Source organism: Balearica regulorum, chromosome 17, assembly GCF_011004875.1.
Source record: "Balearica regulorum gibbericeps isolate bBalReg1 chromosome 17, bBalReg1.pri, whole genome shotgun sequence".
NCBI classification, from domain to species: domain Eukaryota; kingdom Metazoa; phylum Chordata; class Aves; order Gruiformes; family Gruidae; genus Balearica; species Balearica regulorum.
The window spans coordinates 8,840,364-8,867,344 of record NC_046200.1 but is presented as its reverse complement, the minus strand read 5'-3'; the positions used below and the strand labels follow the sequence as shown (position 1 = coordinate 8,867,344).

Below are 26,981 nucleotides of genomic sequence, written 5' to 3'. Positions count from 1 at the left end.
GTCAACAGAGTTGGAAGACTGCTAGTTCATCAGGCCCAGAGCCTGATTGTACCTTTTCTGATAACTTTGTGCTTCTTCCAAAAAAACACCGCCCAAAACCACAGAACCCGTAGGCTTTTAGTGAATACTGAGGTATTAGTAGGGAAAACAGCTACTCTATGTCCACTGCAGTACCTGAGCAAGCTACTCTTCTGTCTTTAAAAATGATAGGCTTTGGGGTAGAGCAAATAATATTCAAGTAAAGCAATAACACTTCCCCCTGCCATCATGACTGCTGGTGAGATCCCCACCTTGTTGCACTTTAGAGTGAAATTGGCAAGAAACTAATCTGTACAGCAGGTTGAAGCCCATTTCCCTGTCTCTGTAATTAAGATGTTATCACCTCTTAGGATGTTTTCTAAGCAAAGTAATTTTGTTTTCTGTCAACCTGAATTGAATGCCTGTGCACCAAAACTGTTATTGGAAGACTCCCTTTATATTTTGTCCAAGCTGACAGAAACATTTAGACCTAAACCGGTAATGCTATGTTTCATCATTTAAATAAAAAATATGACTGTTAATGTGACAGTCACTATGGATTGGTTTAGGTTTTTATTGCTCCCCAAAAGCATTTTTGGTTTTGATAGGTCCTGTAATAAGATTTTACCTGTAGTAGAAGCTGCCTCCAGAAGCCTGCCCTAATCCTGTTAGGTGGTGAGCAGAGATGTTGCAGCCGTCGATGTGCAGGCAGGGGAGTCTTGGGACTTGGGCTGGGTTTGTGCTGTTAAAATTTGAAACGCTTAATCTAAGCCAGGAGGTCACAGTCGTTTAATAGTTTGAGAAGACAGTGGCTGTCTACCTTAGTGGTTCTTTTTGGTATCTGTCGAGAGAGTGCATAGGAACAGCTGTGAATCTCCTGCATGTGTCACCTTTACCTCTGAGCCTGGGACATCTATCTGCAGACCTGTCCATGGGCTGCGAGACCTGTGTGGGTGCCTCAGAACGTCTCTGTGTTCCCACACACCCAAATTAAAGCAGCGATAGCACCATGTTCCTTTGCTGCATGAGAACACGTATGTTACTGCTCAGTCATTTAATTTAGTAACAGAATGATGGGAGGGAGAAAAGAGGAAACAGAGCTTGAAAGTTATTCAGTGATTTCTCTGGGACACTCACGAAAAGGAGAATAGCTCCATAGAGGGAAAGAGAAGACAGATTTCTAGTAGAGATGTTCAGAAAAAGGCTGCTCTGACCCTGCTGCTGCCTGGGGGTGTTCCCTCGCAAAACTAGAAAGCGGAATGAAGATGATGATGTTACTGGGGAAAGGTGGAGATAATGAGAACAAGCTAAAGTTTGATACGTTTTTTCATTTGATGAATGCAAATGTAGGAATGCATTTAGTTTTATAACATTTCCACCGGGCTAAGCAATGTATTTATTATTGTTATTGCACCCTTGGTTTTCTTTTGAACTGCATACATCTCTTGCTTGCAATGTAATCTTACATGGTTGCTCGTTGGCTTGTGTGTCCCACTACCTCTGCTGGAAGACAAAAAGATTTTTCAGCTGTGTCCTTGCGCCCCAAAACAGTCCCAGTCCTCCAGCAGAAACGGGCTGTGAACTGTTTCAGAGGGCCCCAATTCTGCCCTGCTGTTGCTGGCATCCATCCTACAGATAAAAGACCTGGTGTATAAAATGTTGCTTGGTTTCAGGACAGCGCATGGCTGGGCAAGGTGGTACACATGGGGTCTGTGACAGCACGGTGCTGAATTGGATGATGTGTCCTATTCTCTTTTGTTACCGTGGCCATAGTTGTTAGATCTGTTTCAGTTTATGATTAAAGGTGTTGCCAAAATAGGCTGAATCACTGATGATTCTCCTCTGATGTCCTGTCTTGCGAGGTGGCTTGTACCAGCTGGTGGCTTGGGAAGGGGTAAAATGTCCCAAAGCAGGTGGCCACAAGGGCACGTTCTTCACAAATGCAAAGTTTGTTTTATAGGTTGAAACATGAGTGTCTCTTGCATTTTTCTTTTCTTAAATCTCAGATAAAGTAATTTTTATATTCTCCCCCCCCCCCCTTAAAATCTTAGTATATTAATGCCCCATTATACCACCTATGCAAATGTTCTTTTTCACTGTAGTGAGAATAAGGTATATAAATGTCATGGTCTCAGTTCAGGTTTCCATAAAACCCTTTTTGGGAGGATATTCCAGAGAGAAATTAAAGATGGGATTCAAAGGGAGGCTTTTGTTTCGTTATTATATATTTGCTCCAGTACTTGATAAAGAAGAATGTTTGCACTTTCTACACTATCTTCTGTATCTATTTGCAATAGAGGTACCTCTACCTCTTTGTTTCGGTCATCTCTCCTGTAAAATATGAAGCTTCTACTCTTTCTGGTTCATACGGGGAAACCTTTCAATAACTGCAGTAATCTTGCTGTATATGTGTCTAGAAATCTTCAAACAAGAGAGTTCAGATTAGGACTGGCTTCTTTTCCCTGCATAAGCAAGCTATTGCATAGATAAAAGAACTTGCATAGCAGCTCTGAAGCATGTTATTCAGGCCATGGACAGGTATTGTTTCTAGATTTCAAAGCCAATAGATGATCCAGACAAGTCTGCAAGAACCTCTGGTCTTAATTAGTTCTAAATTTCCTGAACAGCTCTCTCAAGTCATAGAAGAAATTTAACTGCTATTACCAGCCTCACAGGACTTTCCTCCCCCTCCTTTGTACAAATCTCTCTCTAGTTGACCCAGCACTGCAAAAAGCAGCTGGCAGTTTTGTCAGAGCTGGCTGGATATTGGGGTGCGTGCTCTCCCCAAACACCTGAATTGTGGCAGCGGTGTCAGACCTCGCCTGTAGCTGGATGATCCTTCATGTCCTTCTAGCTCAGGCCGTGCAACATCCCTGACAGGGCCAGCTGGCATCTTGCTGCCGGTTCATGAATTAAGTGGCATGCATGGCAGAGAGATAAGGTCCTCCAATAAGATATTCCCTACTAGTATCCACCACCTCAAGCAGCCCCTGCAGCTTTTTTCAATGCAGAGTTTTAACAAGGCAGCTTGCTCTCTGATGCAGACCCGTGACGGGCACCCTGACACCCAGGCTGTCTGGGATTAAGCTCAGACACCTGGACAGTCTCTGCTTTTCTTCTTTTTCCCCTGCACCTTGGAAAGCATGTTATATTACCCTATTCTCTGCTAATCCACTGGGGACATGATCACAGAGTTTAGAGCTCATGTTGAATGTTTCTTATGCATATTGGCTCATTGTTAATTTAAAAGTGGCACATACTTTAATAGATGCTGTCTTTTAGTTAAGTAATTTCTCCAGTAGCTGTAAAGGGATGGTATCTTGTGAAATTTAATTTCTTTCTACTGAAGCTCATGTGAAAAAAGAATATCTAAAACATCAAATTAACTTTTCAACAAGGGTAATATAGACTGTATCTTTTCACTGATGTCACCATCCCCCTCCTCATCACATAATATTTCTTTACCTGTTTCTCATCACAGCATACTTAATAGTGAGCCACCTTGCTTCCACTGCACTGCTATCTCATGAATTCCAACACTGAATGTGTACTAGATGTGTTCTGCCAGTGTGTGGTTGGGAGTACAGTGAGCAAAGTCTGTACAAATCCTTCTGTGCCAGTAGAACACCTCAAGTGTGTCTGAATTAGGCTGCTAATAATTTGAACTTAGTTTAAAGAGCAACTCTGTTGGAGCAGCCCACCTCACCTTTCTGTGTTGCTGGTGGATTCATGCGTGTATTGACAAGGATGAGGACAATAGGGAAAACACTGGAGAACAGCCTTCAGTCAAGGAGGAGCTGTTCTCTGCATTTTTTCCATGAGAGAGGCAGGGGGTCTGGCAAATGCAATTCCATCTATCCAACAAAAACTTGGGTTACGGACTGCTGAGAGGTCTGGAAGATCATGAGGGTCACTAGTGGTATAAAACCCAAATAAACTGTGTTCTTCATTACTCAAGGAAATGGGACTCTGGTGGACTCAAGATGAGGGGTTGTCTCTTTAGCAATGCTATAGTAGATGTGGCATTAATTTAGTAGTTCTGATGTTTACAAATTAGAAGCACAAGTTTGCATTCCACATGGTAACTTCAAAAATGCTCAGAAAAACTCAGCTTATGTAGTGTGTGTATTCCTTTCAGACACTGTGAAGTGTCTTTCGACCTCCCTGGACACTGTGCTGGGCAGCTGGACTGTGATTATTGCTGGAAATAGTGCACACAGGAGCACAGACTGAGGGCATTGCAGCCACATGCATTGAGAGCTTGGCTGTGTGATGAATTATTGGTTCATAGAGCATCTTTTGGAGGTAATTCTCAGATTTCCCATTTAGCAAGGGTTCTGCGGCTTGATAATTCCCTTCTGTGAATTTTGGAAGGGGCTGGAAGTCATTCAGCTGTTGCAGTACAGAGATGCTGGTGGCCAGCCATATGCAGACAGAACTGCGAAGGAATGTTACTGGGCAGCAGTTTCTTCTTTTTCTAACCAAATGGATTTAAAGCTTTCAGTGTGACAGGGCAACTAGTGTCTCTCTTTCTGTGGTTATTCTGCAGTAACTCCTTACTGTCCTCCTCTTCTGTCATGACCCAAAGACCACCCATATACTCATCTCTTTATTAGCTGCTGGAATAAGTCAGGTTCGGTTCCAGCTGTTCAGCATGGTGCTAATAAAAGATTCATTCATGTTTGAGAAGCTCTGGATTACACCTGTCATTGCCTCTTCCAGCTTGCGTGGCATTTTAGGCTTTGTAAAGTGCAGGGCTGAGAATGCAAACCCAGGAGCTTCACATGAGAGGGTTTGTCTCTGTATCTGTGTGCTCACTCTGTAACCTGCACTTAGAATCCACTCTGATTTGCCCGTGCACTGGCAATCGGCTCCTTTCCATGAGGCACCAGAGGGTTTACTGCTGCTCAGGGCGACTCTGCCTGCAGCCCATTAGACACTTGAAGTGCCATGAAGACCTACTGTCTCACTTTGATGTGAGCATTATCCTTCTCCTAATATAAAAACGTTATTGTGTGCTCTGAAATCCAGCCTATATATACCCTAGAATCAATGTGCAATGAATGCCTTCAATTTGAGGTGCAAATAAAAAGCTGGGTATTTCAAGTGATGCTATTATAGCATATTCCTTTACAAGTATATCAAAACAAAAACTCTGTCCTGGCCTTTCATGTATGTCAGTCAGTAAGTGCTAATCGGCTCTGTGTAGAGTTCTTTAATTCACTGCAGGACAACGCAAATTTCAAAGCACTGCGTAGAGAAGGATTTTGCTGTTTTAATCTGTATTTGCAAATGAGCTCAGCCCCTGCCTGCCCAAGCCCTGCTGCTGTGAGCAACTGAATGCAGCTCCAGGTAGTAACTAATGTCTTTTCGACTTTTATGGGTGCTCTACCAGGTTTCTGGGCTCCCAGCAGCTACTGAGCAGGTAGAGAGCATCTCTGCAAAGCATATGCATTGAGTCCAGCATGATCCGGTCCTGTCTGCTTACCGTGCACATGATGTAAAGTCACATTGTGTGTGTAGCTCATAAGAGTATGTCCTGTCCATTGGCTGCAGGGTCAATCTGTGCCTGTGCAACAGGTCTGGGGTGGCTGGATGGCTTCTGAACTTGAGCATGATGATGGATATGTTTATCCCTGTGGTTGTCTTACTCAGAATTGGTTATTGTTACTTCTAACATATTCTTGTTACTTCTCTATATTTCTCCCATATCTGTTCACATGACAGTAGTGTCTTTTCTCAGATACTTGGAGACTTTAAAAAGGGAGGAAGGGAACATGCTCCAGAGCTTTCAAGCAGTTTTGTGAAAAGAGTAGAGTATATTTTACTTTGGGGGTGATGTATAGCCCAGATAAGACTTTTCACCAAGGACCATTATATCTCAAGTTGACTTTTTAATTGATTTAGCTCCTCTGATCTGTACATTGCCAAGACATGAACTACTAGCCTTTGGATGGAGTCCAGGCTGTAATGGAAAGTTCACTGAAACCCCATCAGCTCTTGTTAAACCTGAGTGAGTTTCAGCCCAGCACATTTCTTGTGAATAATTAAATACAGTTAAGCAAGTGATAGATTTGAACCTCTGTCTCTAGTGTTCAGCTATATTTCAATTAGGAAGGGGCTCATGAAATTCATGAGGGTTTTGGTGGTGGGTTCTGGGGGGATTTTTTGCCTCTTGTGATGGATAACTGCACCTGGAAACCCAGGGTAGGTGTTTTGGTATTTCCCACTTACCTCCCACAGCATGAGCAGCTCCATGTGGCACTCGGCTTGTGTCAGTTTCTGGTTTTCAGTAGTAAATTCTCCAGTATTTACTTCTCCTTTTCCCATTTTTATGTAACACTTGGAGTTGTTATCCTTTTATACCACTTTCTATCAGTACAACTGCTGTACTTGTGGTGAGGGTGTAGTGCTATGGCAACAATGTATTATCTGCAGTCTTGGCAATGAGTAAGATATGGTACAGAAATTAGTTCGTTTATCAAAATCTGATGTGGCAGAGCTGAGCAAAGGACCTGGCTATCCTGAAACTTCTGCTATTTTCACAAGACCTGCCATTCTGTTTCACATTGGTTATGACACTCAGATACATTCTCTCCTGACTGTTTCCAGTGATGCCTTGTTAACGTATAGATGACTTAGCACCTTGGAAAATATTTTTAGATGTACAATAATCTCCAAGTTATCTTTGGTAGTGACAAAAAATGGAAAATGAGCACGTTTGTTTTTCTTCTGTTACTATTCCAGAAAGATACTTTTCTGTGATTTCAGGGTAGGAAAAAGCATATAAATGGAAAAATCTCACCCAGACTGCGATATGTGAAAAATGTGTTAGATTTTCGCTGCTAAAGACTGAATCTCTGTCCTTCTCTGCTCTGTGGTGCATACTGGGGAGTGTACAGCCTTCAGGGTGCTGTCTTGCACCTTCTCTGTCCTGCGTACACACTGGTGGAATGGGCTTTAAGGTGTAGTGTTTACATCTAATTCCACATTCTTCTAAAACGTGGGTATTCTGAATCAGTCAATTGACAGCCCTTTCATTTATGGTCCGGCTGGTACAGTACTGGATTAAGAGGAATTTCACCTCTGTGTGCCTGTCTCTTCTCTGAACTATCTCAGCCATCCAGACTGTTGTGCCTTTCAGAGTAGGCACAGGACAGGGTCCATCTCCTAGGCAGCCCAGGACACTGGGTCCGGCTCCTAGGATTGCTGGATATTGGGGTAATGTTAGAAATGTTAAATCTTTGGTCAGATCTGGTGATGATTACAAATTGTTCACATGGATTTTACAGTACACAAATTGGTACATGTTCGTAACAGTCAAATAACTCTTGGAGAGGAATCAAGCCAGGACACAGTCTGAAAGTTTTCAGTGAAATTAGTACCAGTGCTTAGTCAAATTATGTTTGCTTGTTGATCCCTCTTATCTCATTAGTCCCTACTTCACTGAGCTGCTTCTACTTGCATGCGCTGAATCAGCTAATTCATATTACTGTTAGGACTTTAGTGGTGGAAGAGGTTGACTCAAGTTAAGAGACGCTTTCTTAATAGGTGTAGGTAATTATCCAAAATTTGGGTGCCTGTCTGTACTCTTGCAGTTTCCATATCTTCTCTGTGCACTACACAAGCAGATTTCACTGTCTTTGTGTTCAAAAGAGAAGGGTTGTAGCCTCCTGCTCCATGTTCTGCTCGTCTCTGGCCTCCAGGCACCCAGAACCCCGAGGGAGCCTGTGCGCAGAGGTGCTTGTTGCGGTCCAAGCAGAGTGTGAAATGAACTACTGGCCTGGTTTACTAGGTAAATCACAGACACAGTCCTCACACAACAGCTCCTTGGCAGGAGTGGTGTGCCTTACCCCTGCCCACTGCAGGAGAGGAGGGGGGGTGATCAGCACTTGGCTACAGGGAAGTGAACACCAGGACCACCAGCCTGGCCCTAACAGAGATGCTTTAAGATTTGGAAAGCCAAAGGTGATCCCTTCTCTGTCCTACAGTGGGGAAGATGGTCTGTCAGTAGTTCATGTCTCATTTGCAAAAGGCCTAACTGGAGTGAAGGGGAGAGGCAGATGGCTTTCAGTCACTCTGCAAGCCAGTGTCAGAGCCAAGACTAAAACCTGGTTCTTGAAATCCCAGGCTCCATCCCCGATGGCCTACTGCTTCTCTAAGCTTGTGTAAGGTTTTAATGAAAAACACCAAATCTTAATTTAGAGCAGGATACAAGAAAAACATCCTATTCAATTACTTAATTACAGGTGAACTATAATTATAAGACACTAACATGCTTGCTACAAAGCACCAAGCAAAAAAGCAGAAAGGATTATTTGTTGTTTAATTTAGCAGAGGAAGTCAGCTGATGATGCATTAAGTCTATTTGACACCTAGCAAGTTGTGTGATCCTATTTGTTGATCTTTTTAACTTTCCATTTTATTAGGGTAGGGTTTCAAGAGCAAATAGGATAAATGAGATTAAATCTGTCACCCTGAATTACTCTTCCTCTGAGTTATGAGCAGAATCACTCTATGCCAGAGAAGTGTAATTATGAGGAAAATGCTGCCTGTGTAATTGTGTGCTTTGTTCAGAGGAATTTGAGATCCATAATTATCTCTAGTATGCCACGGTCGCATGTGCTGGCTCTTAATTTCTACAGTAAACAAAACCATTGAAGGTTTCTCTCCTGAGCAGTTCCTGATGCAGCATCGCTCGTACCTGCAACAGTAGCAATATTATCCTTCAGGTCTCCTGGTTCAAGTGAGGGATCCAAACTAACTTGGAACAGAGCACCCATTGTACATTTATTTTCACATCTACCTTGAACTTAAATGTTGATTGTGCAGTGAGGAATAATGGCCATGAGGAACAAAGAGTCTTCTGAGCTGTAGACATGCCAGGTGCATCTCTAGCTGCTTATGCAAAAGGAAAGTCATAGCACATCTGGTACTGTGTTCTATCACTTAACTTTCTGGTGGTCCAAGGATATTGCCTTTGACCTCTGCAATGACCATGATTCTGCAGGTGCTCCAGCAAACACAAAGGCTGCAGCTTTCTTTGACAATAATTAAGCTGTAATAGAAAAGCTCTGGGTTAGGACTTGGTGGTTTTGCTCCTAGATGTCAGTGCACATCAGAAATCTTGGGGTTTAGATTTTCTGTCAGAAGAATCTGGTGGTGGTGCTTCATTAGGGGACTATATACTGCTCCTGGCTGTACTTAATTTATGTGACTATAAAATTTGTGGTACCTTTCATGCTATATAATTCCACTGTGAAATGAGTTGAAGACACAAGACTGTAGCCTCTTGAAATTTTGGGTTCACAACCCAAAGAAAGCTTTGAATCCATGTGTTGTTTATCTAGATTCATAACTGCTTCTGTTAGAAAAAGCAACTGAAAAGTTCAGCTAGATTTGTCCCATAGATCAGTGTTACTGCTGCTGGAAGCAGATCTCCTGGAGAGAGGATATGCACAAAGTAAAAAAGAAACTCACTAGAGGTCCTGCTCAAACATTTCTGCAGCTCCCTTGAGGCAGAGTGTGCAGAGGGTCAAAAGCCAGACTTTTGCATGATGGATTAGTGATAAAACAACCTGCCAGACTTGGATTAGAACTTCTGTTACTTTGCCTAAAATTATGTGTGCATTAGGGGAGAGGGACAGGGAGGATGCATAATTTTTTGGGGAATCCTAGTAGCAATTTCATTTTCTTTTCAGACCTTTTTACAGTTACGAGCCAGGACTTGATCTCCACATCTGTTTTTATCGGTCAGTCTAGTTTACAAATGAGGCCCCTTTTGTCCCATCTAATTTTATGTAATCTGTGATGCTGCATAAAGATTCTGGGAAGAAAAAATGGAAGGATTGTGAACAGACCTTCTGGCTAATATGTACAATGACTCACTCTATCCTTTATTTCAACTTCCATGAAGTATTGTCAGCTACACTATTTACCCATTAAATGAGCTGTTCAGTTTAGCTTATGGCCAAAGTTTTTCCTAGTATTTTGATGTATTTGTTGGGAACGCGTCAAAGTAAATCACAAATGAGAATGTTAACAAATGCTTACATTAATCATCTGAGACAATCTCTCTCATTATAATCTCATTACGAGTAACTAGTTATCTGTAAGAAAGGGTTTCCTGTCCCTTGATTTGCCAACTTCCTTGACTTTACTGCCAAGGAAATTTCTCCTCCATGCTTGACAAGCAATGGGTAACTTCATACTCTTTCTCTGTGTAGGCAATTTCTTCATGGGAAGAAATTAAGTCAGTCATGCCCATTACTGAATCTAATTTTATTATAATTTAGAGGGAAGAACCCTCCCCTGGGTAGAATTCATTCTACAACCACCTATTTCAGGATTTCTTTTGCTTTCCTCCAAAGGATCTGGCAGAAACTGTTGTTAGTGACAGGCCTGCAGCTTGCTTGGCAAGGTCACTGCAGCACTTTTCATGGCAAGCGAGAAACTTCTGCCTTGCCTTGGTTATCAGTCATTGTCAGTTGCTTTGAGGACAACTGAGTATGGCAGCAAGTCAGTATGACCTCGCTGCATGTTGGAATTCCACCTCTTGGGGAACGTAAGGGTCGTAGGGTACCTCATGGAGTCCAGCTGTCTTCAGCTGGGTCTGTCTGTACTAGTTCATCTCCATCAGCTTTCTCTTCTACAAGACCTGTTCCTTTACCCAAGCTCCACAACCACCTGGAAGAGATCCCAAATGCAAGAGAAACACAGAGAAATTCAGCTCTCCTCCACTGAGCTCTCAGCCTGTTCCTAGTCTCTTAATAGGTGTTAATATCCTGGGCCTTTCCCTACTTAAGACCAGACCCAGGAGAAACTTCATGCTTCTGCTCCCTCTCTGTGAGCTACAGCAAAGCATCCTTACTCAAGTGAGATTTATTTTTTCCTTCTCCTCTAGTCAGCCTGGAGGTTTGGCCCCTGCGACAGACATACCTTGCTCTCGGTTTTACAGTTTATTCACCCTGGGTAGGATTTGTCCATCTTTTACTTGCTCCAGGCCAGTCTGATTGAAGCACACACAAGGAAAGGTCCCTTTAAAACCAGTTTGCAGCAGTGCAGTGTTGAAAGCCTGGCTGTGAAGAGGAGGGGAGTGCAAACACATCTCTTCCTGCCTGCTCACAAACAAATGGGAGGAGAAAACATGGTGCCCTTCTAATGCTGGCCACAAGAGCATATTTAACAGTGTCTCTTCAGGGTCAGTAACACCATTTTCAGCTGTTCAAAACAGCATATCGGTAGCAAAACCAGTGCGAATTAGATTCCGCAGACTCCGCAGGCTTCAGCCTGGCAGATAATCACATTCAACCATACATGTAATTCGGGCAAAACACAATCCAGAATATGTGGGCCGGTGTATGATTTATGCTAATGGCAGCAAGGTATTGCTGCTGACTGGCTGTCTGCTCAGCAGCTTTGGAGGAGTCCCTGGCTGTCAAGGCAGGTGGAAATCTAAGGAGCCACTCAGGGATCTTACTTTTTTCAAAGAGCTTCTTTGTCCCACATTTTTCCTTATTTATATTTGCCAGATTCATGAGATTGATCAGATTTTTCCTGTCAGCAACCCTATAACACCAAACCTCTTTATGCAGAACAGAGAAGTAGATTTGGTCAAGGGTTTAGAGAGGCTGTAAATGGCTGGGTGAATAAACACTGCTTTCTGTTGGGCAGTTGACTGTAAGACAGGCTGTTTTCTGCCTTAGTCCTGCCCTCCTCTGCTGGTGGGAAGTGTTCTTTGCAGCTAAAACAATTTTCCTATAACTAATAGGAATTTCTCCATCCTCTTTCCAAAGTCTCCTACTTTTTCTCCTTTACCCTTTATCTTCAGTTCCTCTCAGTTGCATTCGCCAGGTAGGCAGCAAGCCTTTCCAGTGTTTCTGAAAAGTCTTTATGTGGCAGATGCCATCCACTTTCTTTTTCAATATTGCATTCTCACATTCTGCTGACACCTGCAGAGCCCATGCTCGGTCTGACTAAACTTTCCCCCAAGGAGAGGTTTCATAATGTTGGTTCTGAGTGTTATTTGGAGTTGAAAACTACTCAGGGAAGTGTAGCGAGAAGTAAGTGTGCTTCTCGTTGTACCTGCTGTGGAGATCAGTGGTTTAAGAATCCTATTCTGCATTACACCAGTGAAAATTGAAAGCAACTCCAATGCAACAAGGCTGTATATAAGGTAAACAGAAATGCAACAATGGGATGAAGCTTTTACATGGAGAAGCAAAATGCCAGGTTGCAAATAAGGCAATAGGGTTGCAAAGCCCTGTGAACAATTGGTGCTTTTTGTGCTATGGAACAAAGCAGCTTTACAGAGGGTGTCTGCAGTGTACTTTAGATCACTGAAACTGGCTCTGTGGAAATTTCTGATCTTAAATTGCAAATTCAGCCTTGCTGCATGGCTGGTGGGGAGGGGACAAGGCTACTTCTCTATGTGATGATGGTGAATGGGAAGAAACTACGTGTTACAGCCGAAAGAGTCCTTACTTATAACTTTTCTTCTCCACAGGTGCCCCTGGTTGACAAAAGCCATCTCCCCAGCCATCCCTGTGTACAATGGGCTCGTGTTCTTGTTTGTACTGGCAAACTTCAGCATGGCAACTTTCATGGACCCTGGAGTCTTCCCACGAGGTAACAGAGAATGGGACTGTTGTGGGGGGAGATTTGAAAACCCATGCCAAAGGAGGTGTCAGGTATCCTAATACACTGTTTGCTGACTAATCCCCTTTCTTCTTTCTTTATTTGTTATACTCAGCTGGCAGTGGAGGTGGGATGGTAGTGAAATGCTGGATACCCTCCATCTCTCTTGTGAGCTAGGGAATGTCAGTTGTCCTTGCACTTGCTCAGACTGGCAGTTGAGGGCACAAGGTTGCGTAGAATGGTTCTCCTTCAGTAGCTCTCCTGACTGATGTGATTGCGATTGCCATCCCCTGTGTCATGCTGGCACATTGGATTTAAGTCACTGTCTTCACAATAGGTAGCAGAGCACGACAGAGGGGAGAGGCTAAACTTGCTGAAACAGCTTCATCAAAACAGACCTTCCAAAAAGCCTTAAAACAAGTGCAAAAGCATTGAACGCTAAAAAAGATAATGATTAAGGCTTGCCTTAGAGTGTCTAAAAATGTATACATTTAGAAAGATATGCCTGCTTAAATTAGTACTGATTCACAGCTGATTAAATAGGATAAAGATTGCTCAGCTTTTGTAATGGGAACCACAGTGCAGCTATCTCTTTTAACACATCCTAATGAGAGAATTATCACCTCATTTTATCCGTCTTCCAATAATTATTCACATGCAGTTTGCAGCAGACACTGCTCTAGGCAGTCTTGCTAAACCAATGGATCTGTGCCCTCTGAAAGCTCTACTTCCTCACCTCTATTCACTGAACTCAATATCTATTTTGAATTGCTACCTGACAAGAACAAGGTACCTGTCCTGCTGGCTTCCCTGAATAGCAACTGCCAGGTTTCTCCTGGTAGCAGGGTCTAATGATGAGCATCTGTCTGACATTCCTTTCAGCTGAAGCTCTGAATCCCTGATTAAGTGTTGCAGCACTCCAGTTAAGGAAATAATTATGTGTAAAGACAAACTAAGTGTTGTGGTTTAACCTGGCAGGCAGCTAAAACAACCACACAGCTGTTTGCTGACTTCTTCCCTCTCCAGTGGGATGAATGAAAGAATTGAAAAGGAAAAAAGGTAAAACTTGTGGGTTGAGATAAAGACAGTTTAATAGGACAGAAAATGAAGACAAGGATAATAATATAGAATATACAGAACAAATGATGCATAGCACAATTGCTTACCACCCAGAGCTGATGCTCAGCTAGTTCCTGAGCCATGCGGGCTCCCAGCCAATCCCCCCAGTTATATATGGAGCAACATGTCATATGGTATGAAATATCCCTTTGGCCAGTTTGGGTCAGCTGTCCTGGCTATGTCCCCTCCCAGCTTCTTGGGTACCCCCCGCCTTCTCGTTGGCAGGCCAGTACGGGAAGCTGAAAAGTCCTTGACTGCTTGGCAACAACTACAGTATTAATGTATTATCAACATTATTCTCATCCTAAATCCAAAACACAGCACTATACCAGCTGCTGGAAAGAAAATTAACTCTACCCCAGCCAAAACCAGGACACTAACTCAAAGGGCAAGATTCAGTCATTTGTACAAGATTAAGTGCTGCAGTGTTTAGACGCTTAAAGATACAAATAGGTCCTAGTTAAGATTTGCAAAAGAGCTTAAGCACTTAGAGCTTTTATGGAGTTTCCTGGACTTTTTAGTTCCTCCACCTCAACAGAGGTAGAAGTGGTTATACATGCTTTGCGTGTGAGGTTATCGAAAGCATCCATGCTCTTTGCCGTCAGTAGGAGGAGAGCTGGAATAAAAGCTGGAATCAAGTTGTTCAGTTTTGAAAATCTCAGTCTGGGAATCTAATATCTTTATGCAACATAGTTCCCTCAGACTGGAGCCTGCAGCTGGGTGCTCACCATGCCCTGTGAGTGATCAGTACTGAGTGTATTGTAAATTCATACCTTCCTTTGCACTTGTCTAACTTCCGTTTGCAAACAACTTCTTTATTTTGGACTTTGCATTTAAAGGAGAAACACACAAGGAGATTAAATAGAAACTTTGAAACTTTCTCATCACCTGCTCTCCCTTCCCATCTCCCTTAACACAAGGGAGTCAGGAGCAAAGCAGGAAGAGGAGGAGTTCCTACAGTTCACCTTCTGTCTCTTTCTCTTCATTTGTGGCTTTGGCCTTATATCTCTATCTTCTGCATGTGCTTGGTCTGGAAGAGGCTGGGAGCAAGGAGGGTGGGGAAAGGACGAGAAAAGGGTTGAAAGTCATCCTGGAAGACAGTGATGAAGTAGGAGTTTAGATGTGTGAAGAAAGCAAACTGATAAGGAAAAGAAAAGATGGAAAAGACTATAAATACCAGTGCTGGGAGGAAAGAGGAGCAGATGTTATTTCAGATCACAAGTGTGCATGTGAAAAAAGCTATCACCACCCCACGCCGCCCGCAGAGCTGCCAGCACAAGGAGTTCAAAAATTGTAGGAGTGATTTAAAATGAATATACAATAGATCTATTTGCCTTCTGTTATTGAAATTAGGTTTAGTCTTCTTGGGTTTCAAGCTTCCTAGCTCATTTCTTATAGTTACAAATTTACTTCAAAACCAAAGCAACAAATAAGCAATACAAAAGCTGAGATTCTAATGAAATCACATGATTCCTTTAAGGAAGCCACCAAAAATCGTAAGATATGTTATAAAAACATGAGACTTGGTTGTTCTGTGTCAGTGGATCAGAGTGTGAGAATCTGTATAGTAAGATACATTCCACTGCCAATGTATTCTTCTGCTCAGATCACTGGAAGCTGGAAACAAACACATTTCTAGCTGTATCATATGGGCTTACAGGTTCTCTGGCAGATAGAACTTGGGCTATGGGGGCCAGTAAACCCAGATCACTCTCGTATTGTGAGGAGGGCCTGAATCAAACTGCCAGATCCATTACTCATTTTTGAATCATTTTCTAATTTGTTGGCTCTCTGAATGTTTCTGGTATGAATCAGGATTGGCTCTGTGCGAGTGAGTTGCCAGTAATCCACCAAAATGAATGAGAAGGAAAGGAAGTATTAAGTCACTGAAATTGGGGCTACCCTGACAAATCTGATTTACAGTCTGGGTTGCGATTTGCAATGTTTGTTGCTGGCTAATTAGAGATACCAACTGCAAACTGCCTTCCAGTATTTTTGATGTGAATCTGTTTTATACAAACTATTCAAGTGTGTGTCAGTTCTGCAAGACTAATGTGTTTATATGCATATAGGTATATACAATGTCCGGATTTTTTGTCTGCATAGTCAGGTTTTTTTACAAGAGCTTAAATGGTTTGACTGTTCTAGTGTCATGTATTATACAACATGGGCTTGTTTATAGTAGTATTGAAGAACCTACAGATTGTATTTGTACAAGTGCCTAAGGTATGTAGAGTCTAGCTCTCACTAAGAGTTTCACTGACTAGTTATGAAGGAAAATTATAGAGAATGATGCCAGTACAGCACTCAGCTTCCATGCACAGATGTTAATCCAGAGAACGCTCTTGCAAGGTAAATACTATAGGTGAGCCAGATCCCAAGCTTATCTAAGTGAAGGGAGAAACTCCCTCTGAACTCAATGGAAATTGGATCATTTTAGTACGGATAACACATCTAGAGAGGATGTAATATAGAACTAAATGACAGTGATTGATACTCCACAGGGACAATATTATCAAATTGCACCTAATTTGGAGCCAGTCAACCAATGCTAGCTATACTATAATGTTTAACCAGGTGTTAAATAGATGTGAACTTCTTAGATTTTCTCTGTCACAATGAAACAAATAAAGATTACAGGAATCTAGAATAAAAAATGAACTTTCATGAACGTCATTCTCATTTTTTTCCTTTTCTTTCCAATATATATTTGTCTGTTATAGACTAGCTTTTATTTTGTGCATTTCTTTTTAAATGGCCTCTTTTCTTAAACAGGGCAGTGCTTAGTTGAGATGATAAACCATCCACCCACCGTGTTGTCCCTAATAAGATGACTGCCGTTATTGTCATCCTCATCTTACTAATGGCAAAGAGAGGCTAAATAACTAGCCCAAGGCCACAGAGAAAATTAGAATATAGGACTTCCTGACTCCCAGTCTTGTACTCAGATCAGTAGACCATGCTGCCTTTGAGAGAGGTGAGATCTTCCCAGTTATGTACCATTACTAAAGCAAGAGTGTTCTGGGTATGCTATGACGAAGTGATCACAGGATGTGCTATAAAGAAGTAAGCACTGGTGCAAGGGCTTTTCACGGGCACACAAATTGCTTCAGAATGTTATATCTTACTGTGGCATCAGACTCTTTGGAGCAACAGGTCTTTGGGCAACAGGTGACTGTGGGCTGACACTAGAGCGCTGAACAAACCATCACTTGTGGTCATTTGGGTTGATTTTGGGGTTTGATCTAGCACAAGCTTCTTCTAATATTTGTGGATGTAATTTCTTTCGCTTTATGTGCCGGTAGGCTAGCATTGAATTAATCCCAAAGGTATGCAGCAGAACTTCTCACAACAAAGGCTTGGGTGATTTCCATGCCCTCTTTGACTCTAGTCTGCAGCTCATCTTATTCATTCAGGTTGTAAATGCTGGCAAAGACAAGATGCAAACACCTCTCTTTGTCCAGGGGCTGGTGAGTAAGGCAGCACAGCACTCCAGTGGGAGGTGCTAAAATGAGCCCTGATCACAGAAGTGTTCTGCAGCCCCAGACAACCTGTTCTGACAGTCCATCACTTCCACCACACTCTTACCTCTCTGACAAGCCTGAGAGCATGTGCAGTGCCCCTGTATCCAAGGCAATGACCAGAATAGCTGTTTTATCTTTACCCTCTGTTATTTCCACTAACTTTTAGTTTTGCATTGAGCAGCAGATGAAGATGAAGATAAAGACGACGACTTCCGAGCTCCACTCTACAAGAATGTGGAGATTAAAGGAATCCAAGTACGGATGAAATGGTGTGCCACCTGTCACTTCTACCGTCCTCCACGCTGCTCTCACTGCAGTGTCTGTGACAACTGTGTTGAGGTAAGAGTTCTGTTGATTACATGATCTGTTGGCTTTGCCTCAGTGATGGGGTTGCGCATACTACTGGAAAGATGAAGTTGGGTCCTTCCACGGTATTTCAGTTCTTGGAAGTTCCCATCTGTAGCCCTGTTAATGGACTCCTATTAATTAGTACCATTTGAAACATAGCCCTCAGTTATGATGTTTATTACATATGCAATAATGTTTGATGTCAGCTTTGTTGCCAGTGATAATTAGAATAAAAATTTATAATACTGGCTATGCCTTCCTTGAAGTAGTTAAGAGATTGTGAATGTAAAAAAGAAGGGGTGAATGGAAAAGCTGATGCAGAGGCAGAGTTCAGGAGAGCAGGAGATTCAGGGTGAACCATTGTAGCTTGTCATGTGTGAGCTTAGGGCTCATCATTTAATTTGGAACAAACTAGTGCCTACATTGGTGGACAAGCAGAGAAGCTAGAATGGTGTGTGAACTTTAGGAAAACCAAACTGAGAATTCAGCGAGTGGTTCTCCAGTCAATGAAAGGACTCCATGTTTGTTTCAACACCCCAGCTCAGAGCATGAACTTGTTCATGTTTCTAATGTTGGTTGCTCTGAATTATGGGACTCTAATGTTTCTTGATAGCCTTAGGGTCTTGCTGAGGTACACAGGATTTTTAAAAAATAACCCCCAAACAGTAAGATGTGCTTTTGGGCTATAAACATCTCCCAAACTTCTAAGTACAGAGTGCTGTATCTGCAGCAGTGTATTGTCGGGGGAATTTTTTATTGCTGAGCTAAAAATTGCACTTCTTAAGGATAATTTCTGCTGCAAGGCCTATTTTTTTTTTTTCCAATAGAAAGATGAAATCTTCAATATGTCTAAAATATGTTCAGGTGTGCCATTAAAATGAATTACTAATCAGAAAGGGAAAAAATACCAGAGTCAGCTAGAATGTTGTATACACCATCTTTGTCCTAATCCTCTTTGCCATAAGCAAGGGAATAGTACCAAAGAAAGCAGCACAGTTATGTGTGAGAGAAAGGCTGCTGGGTTTATCTTCTGCCAGTCATTCTCTCCTTCAGGGCAATGTATACCTAGGTTATAATTATCTGGAAGCAGTGCTGTGCCTAGTGACCATCGATGAGTAGGACAAGGCTATCCTGTTGTGGAAGGCCTTAGAAGGATGCGGGATTTGAGAAGATGGGGAGTGAGGAGCTGCCAAGGTCCCTGGGTAGAGGGGAATAGCCACAACTATTCATAAGTTGTGTCACACAATTTCTTTAGACTGTTGTGAATTGTTGAATAGAGCTGGATTTTTTGTAGAAAACCTGAGTCATATATTCCTAGCTTTAAAACATAAATGTTATCACTAATTCTAGATCCTGAGGATTGTTTTGATGATGGTAAATTCTCGGTTGTCCCATGGAGTTTTTTTCTTCTACCCTCCCCAGTGGCTCAGCATGAAAATTCATTTTCCAGAAATGAAGTTTTCTTAGAAAAAGATTGCTCAAAATTCACTGGTATAAACACTTGCAATTTCATGCTGCCATAAGGCCTCCATGGGAGTCAGTTCTGCAGCAGAAATGAAAATGGGAGAGAATCCAAAAGTAACCTAAATAAAATACCAGAATGCAAGGTGACTCTGTCAAGCTCTCCAGAAGTGTTATTGATGGCCAGATCAGTTGGATATTCCTTACTGTTCTGGTGTGCAAGTAAGAAGCTCTGCTTGTATAATTAAATTATGACTGCTGTGAAGGAATATAGGCAAAAAGCATTAATGACTTCTGAATCAATAAATCATGGTCCTAAACAACATGCTTTATTGATTCTTGTGATGCTTATTTCCCACTCACCTGTCTATTCTAGAAGAGCTTGGAGACAGTGATAGGAACAACTCTGCTGGCTGTTCTGTGTGGAACCCATTCAGGATTGCAATTCACATCTTTTCACTTTCAATCCAGAATGTGCAATAAATAATATTTCCCTGAGTATAAAAATTTTGCGCTAATTTAGTAAAAATGAACAAACAAGAAAAGCCGACAACACTTGCAGACATAAAATCAGTTAAAACCTAAAGCCTGCTGTGACCAGAGGGATCCAAAAATGAATCTGTAACAAAAGTAGTCAGATTTTTGTTTTCTTTACTGAAGTGTTTGCAGTGGGTGCTTATATAGTTTCATGATGGAAAGATATTTTGGGCTCCATACAACCAGATTTGCATAATAGACATATGCTATGTCAGCATTTCAGATATAGCCTGAAATTGTCTTTATTGCCCCTGTCATTTTCTAATGTGCTTTGAGAAAGTTCTACTCCATTTTCTTGTATTTTGTATATTTTTGGTAAATACATCATGCCAAACTTAAAAATACAAAACCCGCTTTGTCATCATTGAGGAATGTTTAAAAATAGCATTACCACAAAACAAAGAGTAAACAATTCATTTGTTGATGTAATGAATGTGTAATATCTGTGCTGAACAATGCAGAAATAAGAAAGGTTTATTTCTTGCACCTGATCTTGTCTTCATGTCAAGAATAATCAATCCCATTGAAGACAGTAGGTTTACATGCTTATAAAAATGTGTAAAGGCACTTGAAAGGTGTCTATGGCTTGCACTCATTATTAAATCTCCTGTTAAAAGAGATCTGACTTTATAAGGGACTTTGAACTTTTGACTGAGACATATAGTTAGGTTTGGGTTCATAACTGTTAATGAACTTGTGCAGAACTTTGCCTGCGTCTTATCCAGATGTTGCTTTTCTTTGGGGACCTGCTTGGTAAAAAAGTGTCTTTCATGTTGTCCATTGTTTAAAGGGGATTCATTCAGCTTCATATAAATACAGAAATGTGGGGCAGAGAATTCTGCAGCAGTATTGCATCTTCAAAATGTTCTAGGTTCTGAGAACTTCATTGTAATTGACTCCTCATGCAAAGGATGATAAAAAAATCAGTGCTTTTGCTGCTAGCAGATAAATCGCCTGTCTTTTTTTTTTTATTATTATTATCCTCTCTTTGACCCCTATAAACACTGAAGTACCTCTCCATCCATAGATACAGAAACCACTTTGTCCTAAGAAGAGCCTTGTAAAGAGAGTGTAGCATGTTGTAAAGCTGCAGAACTACCCTGATGTAATTTTACATGATGATGGTGCAGATTTATCTCTAAGACAATGTATTTCCTTTCATTGTTTGGATATTGTTCCCTGTCTCTCCCTTTCTTCACAAGGATTTTGACCATCACTGCCCATGGGTCAACAATTGCATAGGACGGAGGAACTACCGCTATTTTTTTCTCTTCTTGCTGTCCTTAAGTACGCACATGGTTGGAGTATTCACCTTTGGGCTTATCTTCGTATTAAACCATATGGAAAAGCTAGGAGCAGCTCATACCACCATTACGTATCCTTCTTTTTGGTCTTTCAAGACTCAAGGTGGCCTTGAGGAAAATGTAGAAGAACAAATCTGAAGATTTGTCTTCCTGGAACTGGTGAAGATCTACTCCTCTCCTGATCCCCCATTGCTCTTCCCCTATAAATGCTTAGTGCAGGTTTTCCTCTGTACCCATCTGACCTGTGTAACCATCGATTACCCCCAAAACTATAGCTGACCTTTTGTCTATCTCAATCTTTCCCATGAAAACCCAGCAGAAGGATATGCTGTCTCCCCAAATTTTACTTCCAGTTGGGTGTGACTATAAAATGCTGGGTACTATTTACTAAGTAAGTACTTACTGTACTGCACTTACTGTACAGTACACTTTACTGTATTTTAAAGCAGAATTTGCCCTGGAAGCAGCCCCCCTGGATGCTGGTGTAATACACAAACCCCTGGCTCTGAGGGGTGCTACTCCTGTTGATAGATTAGTGCAGAATGGTCTTTACAAGATGGTTAGAGCCAGAATCAATGAGTTCACATTATTTTTTAACCACCTCAAGGATAAGGACCCAGGCTAGGAGCAGATGGACCTGACTTTAAGATAGAATTTAGTCAGCCTAATTAAAGGCGAGGGACACCCTCCTTACTTCCAAGATTATCTTTTTCTCTCCTTTTCCTCTCCCTCTCCTTCATTCATCCCAGTTTCTTTAACTCCTGGATACAGAATGGCTGTCATGTGTGTGGCTGGGTTATTCTTTATTCCAGTCATTGGTCTCACTGGCTTCCATATTGTTCTAGTGGCCCGAGGGCGCACAACGAATGAACAGGTAAGAAGCAATCCTTTCTCTGTGTTTGAGGCTAAGATGTTGAGTTGGGAAGGAAATTCAGCAAGTCAGCTTGGGTAAAGCAAGAAATGATCCAAATCTTAGCAGTAACACTCTTACTGGAGCTTTTGTGAAGATCTAGGAAAATTGCCTAGTTTTTTATTTTCAGATTTTTTTCTTGAATGCACTACAAGCAAAGATTTCCCCCTTCTAACCACAAAGGATCATTCCAGGCTTATTACCATTTAAAATCTACTCATGGCCTTGAAATAGGTTTTATGTGGTGAGTACCATCATCTCCAGCAGCTCAAACTTTATGAGTCAGACTGAACAAATCATGAGATTGAATGAAAGAAAGAAAGGAAAAGATTAAATCATGCTTTTGCCCCGTCTGCTGATATTTTGAACTCCCCCAGCTAACCCACACTGCACATAAGATCTGAGCTAGCTCTTTGTCTCTGCCTCTCTGTCTCTCTCTTGTTCTCATGCATATGTGCACACTCACACAGACAGGCTATTGGACCTAACTTGTTTTGCTTCTCCAAACCAAGTGCCAACATGACATCTTGTGCCAAAAAGCCTGTAAAACTTGACTTTACAGTTACTGAAATATATATAATCCAGACCTATATGCATATCAATAGCATGATATGGTGATAGAGATCTAGTCATGGGATTGATAGCATGCCCCTGCCATTCCTAAGAGGTAGCTCAGTTAGAAAGCTTGACACTGGGTCACACAGCATGCCAGCAGCTGCACACAGCATTTTCAGCTTTCTTCCCAAGGCTAATTAATTGTGTGCTTTCCAGTAGTTCACCCTTTCACAGCTCCAGCTCCAAAGCACCCATCACACATCTGGGGTTTTTTTCACTCTTTTTCCACATCATTTTCCTTTTCCTTTTCCTTTTCCTTTTCCTTTTCCTTTTCCTTTTCCTTTTCCTTTTCCTTTTCCTTTTCCTTTTCCTTTTCCTTTTCCTTTTCCTTTTCCTTTTCCTTTTCCTTTTCCTTTTCCTTTTCCTTTTCCTTCTTTTCTTTTTTCCCAAATGTGTTTTTACTGCTCTTGCATCTATGGGCACTCTCTAGCTCATGCTGAGCAGTGTGCTGTTCTGGCTGTCCTGCAGGCTGATGGCTTCTTGCTTATGTAGCTTGTATGGCTGCTGTGCAGACTGTAAGAGTTGAAGACATCTGTCTGAGGCCAGGCCTTTGTAAACTGGGATGAGATTGTCTTCTGTCCCACAGGAGACAATAAAAACTTTTATCCAGAAAAGTGTGGGAGGTTTACATAAGTGAAGAATCTGAAGTCAGCCTGAATTGTTGCCTAACATGGCCCTTGAACAAAGCAGGCTTACCGTAGCTGTAGATCTTTAAATGCTTTTCTCTGTCTTGCTTGGAAATCAGCTGCTCTTCATTTTAAAATTGATTTTGGACAAGTATTAGGTTTGATAGTGCTAACAGTAGTGGCATGAAAATCAGGGCATTTCGGTCTCCTAACCCAAATCATGGTTTGCCTTAGGCTTGTCATTGTTCAGTGATGAAAACTTGTCTATGAAAATTTTAGGCTGAGGAGGAGGGAAAAATTTAAATCAAAAAAGGGTAAAATCTAACTTCTTGTGTTTGTGGCTACACTAACATGTAGGAAGGTTGAGAATTTTGCATTTAACTTGATTGAAATAAATATTGGAAAACACATCCTAGCTCGGTTTGTTTTCCTGAGCTACCAAACCACTTGAAATTAATTCATTTTCCCATGCCATTTTCTGAAAATTAAATATAATCTGGTCTTCATTTCTGTTTAGTCATATTACTGCCTATCTGTAACTGGAGGATGGATGTTCCCAGCCTTCAGGTCCCTTTCCAAGGAGGCATATCTAAGTAATTAGAGCACCAGACCAGGAGTGATGGATATGAGATCTGCTCCTGGCTTTGCCACTGTTTTAAAACATTCACTTTTCTCCTGCAGTCTCAGTATTGATTCTGTTTTCTCACACTGTTAGTTATCTGCTGTCAGCTTTCCAGTTACAATATGCTCAGCTCCACTTATCGTCTTTTCCCAGTGTATTTTATAGGCCAGTGGTACAGATATTCGTGTTGTTTTACTGTAAACTTTTCGTATTTGTTCACTCCAAAGTTTGTAGTTTTGAGCATTCATAGTAGGCAGACTGTGATTTAGGAGTGCATAGTGGCTGAGTTTAGATGTTTGTGAGCTTTCTGAATGCCTCTGAAAGTCTTTTATGGAATCAAAATAACCCATAACCCAACATCTGCTCATATCCTGTATTTTTAGTTTCTGAATAGAGTAAATAAATATCCTTCCTTCTGAGACTGCTTTATATCAGTGGATTTCAAACTACTTTAGAAACCAAATTGATATAATTAGTAATGTAATCTGTGAGTTAGAGAAATTTTATTTTCATATTATGTTTGAGAAGATGGGCACAGAGATATGAAGTGCTGTGCCAGCATCTGGCACAAGTCAGCTTAAGCCCAGGATTGAATGCAGATGTGCCAAATGTGCCAGGCCCATGTTTTAGTCATCAGGTTACTCTTCCAACACTCGGAACTTCCAACATTTCTCTCTTGGCCTTTTTAAACAGTTTTACGTTATGTCAAGAGGCCAGCATAATATATCGCAAAATCATTTAATCGTTGTTATTTTATGTGCAAGTAATTAAAGTATTTCTGGTACTCTGTAAACTTGTTGCTAAATCAGAACTATGAGTTCATTAAAATGCATTACTTGCAAACAGCAACAGTAATGCTTTTAATGGCAACCACTATTAATCTCTCTGGTTTTATTGGTATTTATCCCCATATGGTTACTTTCAAGTATCTGCCTGTAGAGTACAAACCCTTTATAATGCTTATGAAGCTTTGAATGGATTCCGCCAATCTAATGAGGCTTGGCTTTTATTAAACTAGCTCATTTCCAAGCAAACATCATAATCACCAGGGAGTTCCTGGCACCCTCCTGCATAAGGCAGTGTTTTGTACTGATTGCTGCTAGGGATGGGATGCTGATAGCGAGGAAACATTGCTCTCCTCCAACGTTACCAATGTTGAATTGACATTCCTGTTTGTTTGGAGGGGACTTGCCAAGGCAGAGGAGTGGAAGTGACAGGGGAATGAAAGGGACCAAAACAGGATGTCTGGCTGACAGCAGGCATGAATCTAATGCAGGAGCAGCATGAAGAGATGAACCTGGCCGCTTTGAAACACAGTCACATTGAGCTTGCCCCTCTTTTGGGAAGGGATCTTTAGTTGGTGTGCCTCCTAGCTAGAAGTAGCTGATGGAAGTAGTGTGTTAGAGCAGGAGAGAGGAAGTGCAACGTTCAGAGAAAACCAGTCTGTTTGGAGACACTAGAGTCAGAGCAAGGCATACTTGTTCTTGGCTTTCTGAGGGTTTGGATATGACTTTTCTATAACCAGAGGTTTGAGCACTGTCCTGAATCTGTTTCCAGGTGACAGGTAAATTCCGTGGGGGAGTGAATCCTTTTACCCGAGGATGCTGTGGAAATGTGGAACATGTGCTGTGCAGCCCCTTGGCTCCCAGGTAAGAGAAATGCTCTCAACTGGGAATGAGGGAGGCAGAGTAGTTGTTGGGACAGAGGAAGAAAATGCACTTGCTTGGACTCACAAGTGAAAGACTATTGATGAAATAACAGGGAAGTAAAGCAAAACACTCCTGAAGGCAGAGTTCCGTAATAGCCGCTTCACTGTTGCATGGCTGTAACCTGCTGTCCAAGTAGACGTTTTCTTCATGTAATTCATAACCCTCATCCCTGAAATATTTATTTGGAATGACCATGTCAAATTATATTGAGAGCTGATACCCTTGTCTTCACCAGCTTGTTTATCCAGTGGATTTCAGTAACAAAGTAAGTTTCCTTATGTTATCATATTCCCAACATGATTTTTTGCACTGTACAATCAATGTCCAGGTATTCTGGTCTGCTGGAGAAAAGGAAGGAATCTAAAATCAGCCTTTCTCCTTAAGATTTAAATCTAATTTAAGGCTGCTGTGGTTTTCAATCTCACTGGCACTTTCATTATCATAAAACAGATTTTCAATGAGGTCTACATCATAGAACTTGGGATTTTATTTATGGCTTTCTATTTTTGGGGAAATGGATTTATCGTTTCACATTTTGAAATCAGGATTTTAATGCAATAGATCAGCTGGAGTATAAATATCCTAGGTGCTGAGCTGTCCGGCCTGCAAATATGTTAATAATCATCCTACAAGAAGACTTATTTGAGCCTTTTCAGGATGTTGAGCAATTCTAGACCCTATTATCTGCCTTTTTTTTTTTTTTCCCTTCACTATGCAATAAATAAGTCCTAAAAGACTATTACATGTGTTAAAGTTAAGACACTGGAATAGCTACTTCTCAGACTTACCAAAATGTGAAAATCAGGTCAAGGTACTTTAAGAGAGGCAGATATTACAAGTTGGGAGACACTCCTGTTAAGAGAGGAGTGTGAGTACTATCATCATGGCTATTCTCAGACTTTCAGCAAGCAGAATGTTCGTGTTTTGTGAAGACCTGTTCAAATCATCCTGTATATTGAAAGTCACTGAGCCATCACTATGTCCTATTCACTAGATAAAACAGAGAAAGCTTGTGTGTGTATTGATATTTATGCATTGTAGAGCCACTGCCCAATTGCACTTACAGAATTCTAGTCCACTGAAAGAAATTAGATATCTAAAGTCAGCCATTTCCCTTTAGATTTGTTGCTTCCTATAGACCTGTCTGTTTCTTTTACCTCCATTTATTTGAACACTCTAAACACACTACAGAAACCATGTAAAGAAAGTCACCATGTAGTGAGCTAGAACTGACAGCACATCACCTGCTCCATGTTAACTCCCCATGTGCTGGGTCTTAATCCCTCAGTCACTGTTTTCCACCGCAGGGAAGCTGTTTCATGTTAGCTGTGTAAGATCTTGTAAATGGCTTTCATTGGTGGTAGGCCTCTCTTTTTCTCTTCATGTGAACTGTGCTCTTGTCCATCAGTGCTTCAGAAATTGCTTTGGTTTTTTAATGCATCCTCTCCTTTTGCTCACTAAAAAAAAAAAACTGATCTTTTTATTGCTTTTTAATTATTACATCCATTGACATAAATGGAGTTTGCTTACCTAGATTCTGACACATTCTTAA

The 26,981-nt window shown here is 41.4% G+C and overlaps 1 protein-coding gene across 4 annotated transcripts in view; it reads left to right on the top strand.

The window, feature by feature from the left end:
- Window positions 1-26,981, top strand: part of ZDHHC8 (zDHHC palmitoyltransferase 8) — a 119,231-nt gene that overhangs the window by 78,431 nt on the left and 13,819 nt on the right. For 3 of the 4 annotated variants that reach the window (XM_075770248.1, XM_075770249.1, XM_075770250.1), the window contains 5 exons: window positions 12,524-12,645; window positions 17,479-17,636; window positions 20,846-21,018; window positions 21,719-21,821; window positions 25,278-25,369. In XM_075770248.1, the coding sequence (XP_075626363.1) occupies window positions 12,524-12,645; window positions 17,479-17,636; window positions 20,846-21,018; window positions 21,719-21,821; window positions 25,278-25,369 (648 nt within the window). Of the gene's footprint in view, window positions 1-11,352; window positions 12,194-12,523; window positions 12,646-17,478; window positions 17,637-20,845; window positions 21,019-21,718; window positions 21,822-25,277; window positions 25,370-26,981 lie in introns of those variants that run through there. The other variant, XM_075770252.1, reaches the window with a different exon arrangement.